The 13299-nt window shown below is 41.1% G+C and overlaps 1 protein-coding gene across 1 annotated transcript in view; it reads right to left on the bottom strand.

Moving 5' to 3' along the window:
* Window positions 1-1676: 1676 nt before the first annotated feature.
* The window catches only part of Cdc14a (cell division cycle 14A), a 162467-nt gene continuing 150844 nt past the window's right edge, over window positions 1677-13299 (bottom strand). The window contains exon 16 of the mRNA XM_036191051.1: window positions 1677-2537. Coding sequence (XP_036046944.1) covers window positions 2508-2537 — 30 coding nt within the window. The 3' untranslated portion in view covers window positions 1677-2507. The remainder of the gene's footprint in view (window positions 2538-13299) is intronic.

Here is a 13299-nt window from a genome sequence, read left to right on the forward strand (position 1 = left end):
CATCCAGTGTGATGGACAAGTATCATCTATAGATGCAAATGACATAGCAGGACCATAGCCTTGGGTCCTTAGTGATATTTTATCCACAGAAAGGAAACTCAGAGCCATAAAGAGAGAGAAGAGAAGCCCAGTATTCTCCGATGTTTGTGAGAGTCGAAGTGCAAAGTTGCTCTGAGCACGTGGCCTTGTGCACAAGGAGCAGCATGAGAAGGTCAATACAAGATCAACTGAAATCAAAACTTCTGAGCCCCAGGAAGCCAAAGCCAGCCAACCACATGGAGTCACCAACAACTCAAAATCCAAATAACAAATGTCCAGAAGTCAATGGCATAAACCTTTTATTTATTAGCAGTGTATTCTTCTACACTTCAAAATAGAACAAAGTATCTTCTGGAAGATAGACTATTCATAACAAAATACATGGCAAACAATTTTTATTATAAGTGGAGAATCTCTCTGCTATATAATCTCTATATTATATACATCCCCTTCTTGGTGTGCCTTATGCATGCACATGTGTATAAATAAGCTTAAGACATACACATGTAGATACATAGGACATACATACACACATAATTGTGGAAAATTTACAGTAGTCAACTTTACAATCATTTAAGTAGCTGCACTCATTAGTGTTCATAGAACAACTAAAAATGATAACACGGTTCTCTTCCACATCTCAAATGTTGCCTCAATTACTTTTCAATGATAATTTGAAAGAAATAGTATTCTTTTTCTATACAATGAACCAACTTTTTAGAATAACTCATAGTAAAATATTTTACTTTTCAACTTTAGAAACGATATACAATTTAATTCCTCTTTATGTTTTTTATTCTAAACACATATAATTCAACTTTCCGTCAGGTGAGTGCAATTATTTGGTACTGCAATTATGGGAAATTATGCTATCACACCTGAGTCAAACATTCATTACAATGCCTTTTCAAAAGTGTAAAACATGAACAAGGTGTCTTGCTGAAGCATATATACTAGTCTGAAGATACCACCTCCTAATAAATACATTATAAATAACTCAACAGTTGGAATGGAGCACTTTGCATGAATCAATTTAACTAGCCTTTGCCCATTCTCAAGCAGCCTGGAAGAGAATGAGTATCTAAGACTCTCTATTTCATATGGACAAGAAGCCAATAGGCTTCTGGAAACAATTACAGAATCACACTTACATGAAAGGGCTGAACGTACCCTTGAGGGCCCTTTCTCTCTGACATCAGTTCTAGACAGACCCGTGTGCACATCTGGGAGAGGTTTTCCATTAGAATATCTCCTTTAGTGTACAGATCTACTTAGCAGCATTTTCTTCGGCTTATTCCTTCATTGCTTTGAAAATGACATCAGACCATGCATGCTTATAAGGCAATGACCACCTCGTACCCAAAGCAGAATGTTCTGAGTTATTAACTCTTTTGAAGTGCTGGTTTGTTTTTTGCTTTTTGTTTTTTTGGTTTTGTTGTTGTTGTTGTTGTTTTGTTTTGTTTTTTGTTTTTTTGTTTTGGTCTTTAACAGCATTATTGTACATTTACTGAGAGTGTTCTTACAAACCGTCGACATGTTTCTTAAAATCCGTATCCTTCTTTTGCATATTTACAAGAAGGTATAAGCAAAATAAATGGTTTAAGGCATTTTTTTAAGCACTCATGAGAGGAGGAAAGAAATAAAAGCATTTGGAATGTTCTGTCCTTTCACAGAGGAAAAAAAAGTCATGCTTTCAGGAGAGACTCACAGCGATTTCTGGTATGAAAGAGATGCTAAAGTTTTTTCTTTTTTCTTTTTTTTTTTTTTTTAAGCCTCCTACTCAAAACTTTCAAGCAGAAAAACAAAGGGAAGGTTTTTTTCCTAAGTAAACCCTCTCAACATCGACACTCTTGGTCGAGATGAATTTGGATGAACTCCAGCTCAGGCAGACTTCAGCAGAGAATGCTCTGATCTACTGGACTCATGGGGGAGCATTAAAAATCACTTTTTAGATATGTGCTCCCTCACTTTCACTTAATAAGGAAGAGTTATTTAACTCTTTGTAGACAAAATCATACTAAAGCTAAACAAATTTAAAATACAAATTTTTGGTAGCAAACAGCAGGAAAGTCTAAATCAAAATATAGTCTAGCTTTTATATAATCTGATATACTTACAAAATTATCAAAATAGTCTTTTATAAAGTTCATGATCATATATAATGTAACACTGTACATGTAAATGCAATAACAAATGCATTACCAAAACACATTAAAAATAACCTTTTAAAATACCAAATTCAACATTAAAACTGTCTTTACAGGTGTGGCCACCTCCATAAACAGCAGTACAGTGCATTTGCAGTAGTCACTAGCCAGCGTTCTGGTCTCAAGTCCCTCAGTGGTGCTGTGTCTAACACTCTTTAAGGTAAGAAGAGAGAGACATCCTCCGGGTGAGCAGCCATTCCCTTCCACACTGCACGTCCTGATGGCTCAGAATGGAACCGCCTTCACTGGTGTGGCAAGGCCTTAGTAATGAACAAATTCAGACTGAAGGGACTGTATAAGGAGAGACAGAAGCTAGGTTAAATTCCATCGCACATAAAGCTGCTAAAACGTCATACAGCCTCCGCCTTCAACACAAGGCAGCTCAGGTCTGTTATATAAAAGACACATGAAATGAGCTAAGAAGGCAAAGAAGAGGGGAGAGAACGCTTTTACTAAGAAAGCAAGACACTGGGTTAGGTAAAGTGACTGTTAGAAAACCTTCTAATTTCAAAAGCCTTAATAATGTTTAATTGTGATTACAATCAAGTAATAATTGAAACTAAAGGTATGGCATCAATTTGATCCGTGAGCCTTAGAGTAGAAATATTGACTCCTACTCCAAAAAGTATTAAATGACATTTATCACTAATTGAGAGCTGTTGGAACAAACTTTGGATTTTTTTGTTTTTTAACTTAATACACATAAGTGGCATGTAAAGGTTTACCAAACAGAATTAGCGACCACTTAAATATAGCCCTTACGAATGCTTGAGTCTAATAAAACCTTATAAATACTTTCCATTATGGGGACAGACAGTGCAACTAGCCTTAGCCTCTGATCTGAGGACCCAAAGGCACGGAGAGCACAAGTGTCCTCTAAGGACGACTTCATAGCAGGTAAGCGCGGGTGACAATACACATCCTCGCACATTGACATGTGAGGGGCGTGTCCCAGTGCCAGGAAGGACACAAACCCCGGAAGGAGGGAGCGAAAGCAGCTGGAAGCTCAGCAAAGCTGGTTTTGAGCAGCACAGTGGTTAGCTACACAGAGGATCCAGACAATGCGAAGCTTCAACAGCCTTTTGTGTGGTTCCCAAATACCCACAATGACAAAGACTACTTGGTTCTCTACAAGACGCTCTCTTTCCTCACAATAATTTTTCAAAGCGACATGAAGCATTTTGTTAACAGGGTGTATTTCATCAATAGATCACACTGATTTCACACTGGTCCAGTTTGGTGATGACAAAGCTATTAGACACACACACACACACACACACACACACACACACACACACACACACACTTTCCAAAGAACTTAGAAAACACAAAACCAGCTATTCAGCTTCAAAGTCCCAGGAAACTTTACTCTGTATCAACAGCCATTTACTAAACATTTCTAACCCAAGTTAGCAGTTACGGTCTTTCTTCACCAAAGGCAAAACCTGCTGTCGTAACACAGGAAATAAAGGTGAAGATATTTACTTAGATAGCAATGTGCACAGTGTAAAACTGACATTGTGTACTACTAGCAAAGGACAGGAGGAAGAGAAGAAGGGGGCGGTTCTCTGGGCTAAAAGAGGCTCAATGGTCAAGAAAAGGGGAAAAGGGAAAAGGGGTTTTCTCAGGTTAACTTCCTTGATTTGGATATGGTTTATAACCAAGCTTCAAAAGAGCGGGGAGGTGATAAGAGTTACATGTGAGTAGAGGGAATGTCCTGTGGGGTGGGCTAATGCTATCAAACCCACGGGCCGGAAGCCCGTGGGACAACAGCTGCTGTATTAGTAATCACTGCCCTAGCTGCTTCCCCGGAGTCTCCTGAAGACTGGAAATGAGTCAGCGGCACAGCCAATGAAGTGTCTCCCAGGCAGCAAGGTCACCACACCTGCACCTTACAGACACTGTGCCTGCTCTGGAATGTTCAACGTGTGCTTTTGCTCCAATTAGAAAAGTTGCAAATGCTCTAACAGAAATTAGAAACTCCTTACACAGCATACAAATTCACAACACAGTTGTGTTTGCAAGCACCTCTTAGAGCCTCGGGGCTTCATCAATCACCAGTCCGTGCAGAATACAGCAAAGAGCAGTCAGGTGACTAAAACTTCCTTCAGACAGGAGTGTGTGCCGTGATCCTCGGTGTGTGTTCGTGGTTTTAATTTCCTAACTCCCTGATCTGGAAAACGGAAGTAGTTTGGAATCCCTTGGGTTTCTGTTGCTCCCACAAGGTGTGTATTTGCTGCCTTACAAAGTCCACAAACCCTGCGATTTGGTCCAGCTTCAAATACAGTCCGCACAGTCCCTCCCGCTTCGTGTTCTCCACCCCCAGCTTGCTCTCTCACAGTGCTGAAATGGCTCTGCAGACCTTTGCAAACCAACTTGGCTAAAGCAGGACCTTTTGTCTTGCCAGTTCATTAGTTTGACAAACAGTTATAGATACATCAGGCAGTGTGGGATGAAAATGCAAAACTAAGGTTCAAGGAACAAATCATACCCCATGGTTTCTTTCTTCATAGGGTACAAGGAAAGTTATAAAATAAAAAAGGATCAGTAAAAATGTGTTTAGCAAATTATTGCAACTTCAATATTTTGTAGGAAATTAACTTCCTTTTATTCTCCATGTAAAAATAAAGCTCTTGAATGAGAAAGACTAAGGGGGAAGAGAAACACCAGCATCTACAAGATCTGCTGACTTCAAGAAATCACAACTAACACTTTCAAGGCCTTTTATCTGGGGGAGGAACAGTGTAGGGTGACAGAAACAATAAATTCCAAAGCACTGTGTGCCTGCGGAATGAGATTAGGTTCATGGGCCTGTGCTCAGCCGGGAAGACCTTGAAGAAAAGCGTCATGTACGCTACATGTGGTATCTCAGCACAGATGATGCATGCCCAAGCCTCCTTAGCTGACAGGCTAACTGGATGCACACCATAAGGACTCATGACTTCAGGCTTCTTGCACAGACACCAACAGGACTCCTAACTGTACAGAATGTCTTCCAACTGTCTATATGTCACAGAAGTAGAACCCAAACTCCAAAAGGCTTCAAACTCTACAGACGAGCAGACAGAAGCAAAACACTGCACGGTGACCTTGTATGATGGGTACAGTCAACACACAGGCACAAAGAAACAAACAACAACAAAAGTGTAGACTACTACCTTCACACTATATCCATAGAATGTATAGCAAACATAATCTGGTTATATCCAGACCCCATTGTGTGTGTGTGTGTGTGTGTGTGTCTGTGTGTCTGTGTGTCTGTGTGTGTGTGTCTGTGTGTATGTATACATATGTATGTAAATAAAATTCAAAATCATTTTGGATGAATGGTGTTCAACCAGTACTAATATAACAAAGATAGCAACCAAGTTACTAGATTTTTAATTTTTATAATAAAAATGTGCTTTATATTTGAAAAACACTATCATTACTACCATTAACTTTATTAAACCAGATGAAATAGAAACTATTTGGAGTTCTTCATAAATGAGATACATTACTTGCAGGTCATCTATTCTGAGAGACTCGCTGATTACTTTTCTGGGTGTCAGACACAGTTTAGACACCTTTTATGTATCTACTCATTACATTCTCCCTACCACCCATTTCACAGAAATTGGGGCACATAGCAGTGAAGTTATTTGCCCCAGATCACTCACTAGTAAACAATGGAGTCGGAAGCCTGGAAGCCCAGCAAACATTTGTCCTGTAACCACTACTTATCCCCTGTAACAGACTCTTTCACCCCATGAGAACCAAGTTACATAAATTACTAAACAGATACTGTATGTGTTACACTAAAGGAGATAGTATAGTTTAAAATTATTTTTCCTCAGAACTGAATAAAAACAAATCATTCTAACAACATTCACATGGCCAGATGTGGTGGCACACACTACCTTTAATCTCAGCATTAGGGAGGCAGAGGCAGGAGAATCTCTGTGAATTAGAGGTCAGCCTGGTCTACGTAATGAGTTCCAGATCAGCCAGGGCTACACAGAGAAACCCTGTGTCAAAGGCAAATCTACACTATTCTGGGTAAATAATGTTTTAATTCTGCTTGGACAGCATTTTGTTTTCCCCACATATTTATGCCAGCATCTCTAAAATAAATAAAGACTATGATGAAAATAATGAAGATGATCATGAGACCTGAAAGGTAAAAATTATTTTATGTTTACAAGTACTCACATAACTGACATATTTAATCTGGAGCTCACTTGGCTCTCAGACTAGATCAAGTCTATTATGAATACACGGCAATTCACTGTTCTAGTATGGATACCATAAAACAATGCAGCAATATCAGACCGGGGAAACAAGGGTGAAATTAATTGCTTGACATTTTCAGCCTCAAATTGTTTTATGTCACAACACGGGCTTCCATCCAGAAGCCCCATTCCCCGAAACGTTTGATGTAGAATAAAGTGTTAGGTAAAGAGATCAAGACTGCTTGTTCTGGTCTGGAAACTCACTGCCAATCTGTTTTGGCAGATGTACGTATTAACTTTAAAGTTTTAGCTCTCCTGGGGGTGTCTCTTTCTTAAGCCGCCCAGCTACTCAGTCATGGCAGAAAATTGTTTCCTAATTATAGATACGCTTACAGTACAGACGGTTAGTAAATACAACCGTAAGCTGGCTGTCAAAAGCAACAAATAAGAAAAGATGACGGAAGATTACATCTTGACAGCAGATGGGTAAGGAGGTGTCTGCTGTTCCAATGATTTCTATAAAAGCTCTCAGGGTTAGCCCCTCAGGGTGTCAGAGCCCTTTCTGGAAACCCTGGGCAGCCTTTTGCTGCACTGAATTTCTATTTCTCTATTTTCCCAAATCTCTTAAGAAAGAAAAATGTGGTCTCTTTGTTATCCCCAGTGTGAATTCCAACTATAGAGGCAAAAATGAAACAAAAAAATAGTTTAACATTTTAGATAATTAAGAAAACTATGTATTTGGTGATAGGGGTTTTATTTACACTCCAGCATCCAAAGCATTGAAGAACAACTGAACACTAGGGAATCCTAATCTGCAGTTCCCCTTATGTTCCTCCCTATGTCCTTCTCATGTCTCTATAATCACTTGAGCCCTTTTTAACGGTTTAAGAATTAACACACAAAACATGCACATCGATACATATTTCCTCAAATGTGGTTTCTCAACACTTCAAAGAGCTCCTCTCCAGCGACGTAATGCAAACTTTCCAGGGATGGTGGATAAAGCACCGCTGGAGAAGGCTTTATGGTCACCATGTCAACACAAAAATCCTAAATGGCCGTGATAAAATCAGCCTTGAAAAGGGTATATACATTTTCCTTGTGTCCTTTATGTATTCCAAAAGCCCCACGATGTAACAAGACAATTCTGGTTAATTAAAACATGATGTGAAATATTCTTTTACCTTCCTACATGGCTTTTAATAGAGCCTTTTTCTGGGGGAATTTAATATAGGCTTTTCAACAATCACAAAGAGTTCATTGTCAGATGACAAGTTGTTGACACCCTGCTTGACTCCGTCAACCATGACACGAGTGTTTTCAGTTCATTCGAACCCCAAAATCACATTGACGCAAGCTCGTTTTAAATTTATTTTCTACTTTAGTAATGCCACATTCCTTCAAAACTCCGACAACTCCCAGGTTACTGTACACTAATGTTAAAACTGAAAACTTGCCTTTCTTTTGACGAGCATGTCACGCACGAGCAAGGCTAACAGGGGTGTGTGGCCTTCTGGGCTCGTGTGCTCTAACATGAGCACAGATACAGCATCATCCAACCTTTAGTTCAATGCTACTGATTAGGCGCTCTCCATACTGTGGAGCTTTGGGAAACAAGGATGCACTAAGCAGCTCAAAAGCCAGCAGAGGAGAGAAAATCATGGATATGTGACTGTGTGAATGACAGGTGTGTGACCTGCTGTATGGGACCTGGGAAGCAAAAAGGCTTTCTGCCTGGATGGGTCATACAGGTGTCATCGAAAGAACCTGTTTCAGCAGGCCAGGGAAACATAAAACCAGTCACAGAAAGGAAAAAAAAAAAAAAAAAAACGAGTGAATGCCATGTGCTCAGCTTCAGGCTCAAGCAGTGCATAGATATAAGGATGCCAAGACACCAAGCGCAGCTGCTGGAAAGGACGCAGAAAACAAGGCACAGGGCAGATGGGGAAGAGTCTGGAGTGGCGAGCCAAGAGATCAAACTTGTTCTTGTAGAGGAGCAGAACCCCTGAACAATGCTAAATGAATACAGCTTCAACTCTGTCTTAGAAATGAATATGGACAATGGCATGTGAGACATTAAAGGCAAGCAATGCCTGTGACAGGGGGAAAGTACAGAGGAGCTCTTTAATAGTCCGGAAAGACCAACTCTCACAGCAGAGGTAAAAATGGAAGGACTGTGAGAAGCAGACACTTCCTGAGGAGGCCTGAGGGACCTAGAGGCAGCTGTGGCAGACTCGAAGACTTCCCAAGTGACGTGCTATCTGTGCAAGGATGCACAGCCCGGGTGAATGCCTTCTGTATATGAGAGGGGGGCTGTAATCAAAATGGGCCTTATATACAGGAAAAGAGTCAAGGCATAGGGAGTGAGAGAGAATTTCGAAATTTTTGAAAGAAAGAAATGACCTACTCAATATGTAAAACTATAAAAACGTATCATAAATAAGCCTACAACAAACAGGTAACCATATCCCAAAGCTAAATATGAGATATCCAAAAGTTAGATGTCATGTTTCCTACCTGATATGCCTGTCTTGCCTCAATTTTACCAATCAATCCTACATCCATGATCTAGGTGTAGGGATGTAGGATGCAGGGAAGCAGCGCCCACAACCATGAGAAAAGTGATTCTTATCCTATACAAGAGAGGAGTGATGTGGACAAAATGATCAAAATAGGATGACTTCAGAAAAGGCCATGACTGCTATAGTCATGTGTGGCCAAGGAAAGCTGCACTGGAGCGTCTGGAAGGCTGAGGGGAGGAGGAAGGTTGAGTAGGTTGGGAATACAGCATGTAGGAAATGGCAGGTAGGTGGAGCCGGAGGTGCCCAAGGAGATGAGGAACTGCCTGACAGCATCGGGAGATTAATGCTCACAAGCAGAGCACAATGTTCTTTAAAAGTTGACTGGACAAATTCCAAAAAGCCCCAAAACGGGAAGCTGCAGACTTAATGTCAAGATGGACCAGCAAGCTCTGCTCCAAACAAACCCCTCCATGGACAAATTAAATATTTGTAAAATATAAAGAAGAAAGCAAAACCTCTACAGGGCGCAAAGCAAGATCAACATCTTTGTGACCTGGAAACAAACCAAGCCTCAGTGGTAAGCCACTGACTACAGAGCTGGAGACAAACAGAGGTGGCCAGCTGTTCCGGTCTCAAGGACACAGGGGCCAAAATCCCTAGGCGTGAAGCCAAGGCTGGCTCAGGCTCTCCCAGCTGTGAAAGAGGGCTGGGAGAACCCAGGGCCACTATCCACAGGCCAGGGCTTATTCAGAGCTACATCCATGCCTGAGAAGAAAGCCTGAGCCTACCTAGATCACCAAGGCAAGAGCCTGGGTCATTCAGACCAGTTTCTAGACTGAAAGACCCCAAGAATGAACAGAACTCACAAGAAAGGAAATGGTCAAGGCAGCAGATATGCTAATCACCCTGATATAATCACTGTACGCCAAAACATCACATTGGATGCCATAAATAGGCATGATTATATAAACTTTAAAAAATGAAATGAAAGTTAAAAAGGGGGGGGGGAGACTCATTAGATGAAGGAGAAGCAAAGGCGACAGGGAAAAAACAACAACAATAACAACAAAAAACCAAGCCAACCAATCAAACAAACAAACAAAACTCCTCCCATCTGAGGCCGGGAAGATGCCTCAATGAGCAATGTGTTTGTCACGCAAACATCAGATCTGAATTCAGATCCTCAGTACCCATACTAAAGCTGAGCACCATGGTACACACCAGGTTACCCAAGGACTGGGGAGACAGAGACAGGATGAGCCCTGGAGCTTACAGAACACTCGGTCTTGTCAATCAGGGAGGGCCTCAGTAAGAGGCCCTATCTCAAAAAATAAGGTGGAGAATGACAAAGACAGCAAACACCAACCTCTGGTGTACACACACACACACACACACACACACACACACACACACAGAGCCTCGAATTCAGTGTGAACCTGCCAACTGCCAACGTTTAAGACAATGTCTCCCAGGTAGAAATGCAAAGCATCAGGGAGAGCTTTGAGCATCTGAGACCCTAAAGGAACAGATCATAGACCAAGAAGCCATGCAACTCAAATGGAGCTCCAAATTCAAACAGGTGTCTGTAACCACCAAGGAATCAGAGATGCTAGGTAAGAAAGATGAGGCCAGCGGAATCATTACATGGTACTCTACAAATAGGCATACACACAAGAGCACATGCGGTAAAGACAACTAGCACCTGGAAAACAAAGGGGGGATTCAATCATAGATTCAGTTAGAGATCAGGATTAAAAATATAAAACAGGTCAGAAATATTGAGGACACCCTGACAGGCTCCAGCATGAATACCCTGAACTCACTTCCCTCCCGTGTTAGGGACTTTCAGCTGGTAGGCAGCTGCACACTGGATGGGGGGTTTTACCTTTTCCCTCCAAAGTTCAGGGAGGAAGTAAAGGGAAGACAGAAAAGTAGCATCTGAAAAATGAAGAGTTGAGAGTCTTCCACAACAGAACACAGAGACCAAACAGTAAAGACTGGCATGAGTCTATGCCTAGAGGTGTTATGGAGACTAACACATTTCGAGGCAAAAGAAAAGTCTTCTTGCAAATACAACCAATCCTACAGAACTCTGAAAGTGTCTTAAATTGGAAAGTGGGTATTTTAAGTCGGGGTTGGCAGTGGGAACTCCGTGAGAGGACTAGAAATGAGAGCTGAGGATGAATGGAGCCAGGAGAGGCCTGCACGGAACTATCATGTAAGGGCATCCTGGGCTACAGAGAAAGCTCAGACCAGCCCAGACAACTTAGTGAGACCGGCTGCCAAAAATATAGAGCAAAAAAGTGCTGAGAATATAACTAACTTGGTTATATAGATGAGGAATTTGCCTAGCATGTGACAGGTTCTAGAACAATCCTCAGTACCACAAGACAGAAAAAGAGAGAGAGAGAGAGAAAGAAGATGAAAATGAGTGAGTAAATTTAAGTTTAATAATAAAGGCAATTCAGATAATATAAACCACCTCAATGCCATACTTTTTGTTAAAATCAACTTTGCCACTTACTTTAAATTTTGTATTTGCAAAGTGCTTTCAAATGAAGAGACAAAAATAGCTGACAGGCTTTACACAGAAAGTCAATGTAAACCCATTGTTTAGCACTGGAGACTTAAATTACAGCGAGGTACATCTGCAAACACTACATAATTAGCTGTATGCAAATCTAAAGGCATCATATTGTTTTCAATAATATGTAAAATGCCCAGGTCTCTTGGGAGAGGACAAAAGAACAGCAGTGTTGAGCAAATGCCAAAGAGATGACTCAGTGCTGGGACGGAGTTCATGTCTTACTATTACTAGTGTCTCGCTCCACTGAAAGAAAATGCATCCAATCCAAAGCAAGGTCAGAACAAAGACGGAGGCTGAAAAAAATAACCACAGCCATTTAAAGACAATGGAAGTTCAGGAATCTAGAATCATCTCCACTATTAAATACACTAACACTCACTTAAACACATGTGAATTTAAAATGTTTAATAAATTTCACCTTTGGTTTGTCATTTATTTTTTTAGTAAACTATTTACAGTGATTCAATGACTAAATATCATATTTAAAGCAAGGATGGGGTCATTCTTTTCAAAACAGAGAATGGGCATCAAGCTGACATCAGGAAAACCCATTATACACCGCTGAAAGGGAGGAGTATTTCACTGGGAGCGGCCACTGAATCCATCAACAAATAGCTCATCATTGTCACCTAATGTTCCAAATTAACAATGACGCATGCTTTAATATATACTTGCCAATCGCTCAGTAGACTTTCATCAAACTGGCTGTATACAAGGCTGGAATTCATTGTTTCTATCTCATCCCAAGCCCGACATTAAGCACCAATTGTCTCTAGAACATATCTACAGTCTGCCTGTGGTAGAACACGAAGACGCAAGGATGCACTGGCTCCTCAGTTTGCTCCTCCAGAGTGCTCAAAGCAAAGGGATGCCCAACCCAGCTCAGTGTAAGAATGAGCCCCTGCCATGGGAACACAGGGCTGCACTCCACTCAAACCTGACTGTGGGATTTAAATGCCAGGATGAGACGGGCATGGTGGCAGAGCCTGCCATGGGGCCACTGCGAGACTAAGGCAGAAAAGTCGACAGTTTGAGGTTAGGCTGGCCTACATAGTAAGTAAGACCTGTGTCAAAATTAGGAGAGGAGGGGGAGGAGGAGGGGGAGGAGGGGGAGGGGGAGGGAGGAGGGGGAGGGGGAGGAGGGGGAGGAGGGGGAAGAGGAGAAGGAGGTGTGAGAAGAGGAAATGAAGGAGGCAGCAAGGGTAGTGTTTAAGGAAAAGTCAGAAGTATGTATTTCCTTTCAATTTTCCTTCCAACTTTAAATCAAGTAGGTTTTTCAACTTTTCATTACTTTGGTGTCTGAGCAACATGTTAAGAAACCATGAAATTCAAGAACCTCATGAAATGTCCATATAAAGGAAGTTTCAAACTAAGATAATTTGATATATATGAATAGTACATAAATACTGGTGCTCATGTATAGAATACCAATATTTTATGTCAATAAAAATAAAGTGTTAGGTAGTCACTGATAGACACACAAGCTAAAAAGGGAAGCCCTTGATTGAGTCTGTTGAGAAGAGGAGCCAGAGAGAGCAGACACCTTCAAGGAAGGAAAATGGGTGAAGAGAGCAGAGGGCATCAAGAAATACCTCCCTGAAGCCAAGAGTGGGTGAGAATACAATGCAGGAAGGATGCAAAAGACCACAGTGTTTGGGGATAACACAGGGTAAATGAAGATGCATGAATCCAACAGAGACTAAGCGACTCCTTACAGAAAGCATCTGCCAATT

This window comes from Onychomys torridus, chromosome 6 (genome assembly GCF_903995425.1).
Source record: "Onychomys torridus chromosome 6, mOncTor1.1, whole genome shotgun sequence".
Taxonomy (NCBI): domain Eukaryota; kingdom Metazoa; phylum Chordata; class Mammalia; order Rodentia; family Cricetidae; genus Onychomys; species Onychomys torridus.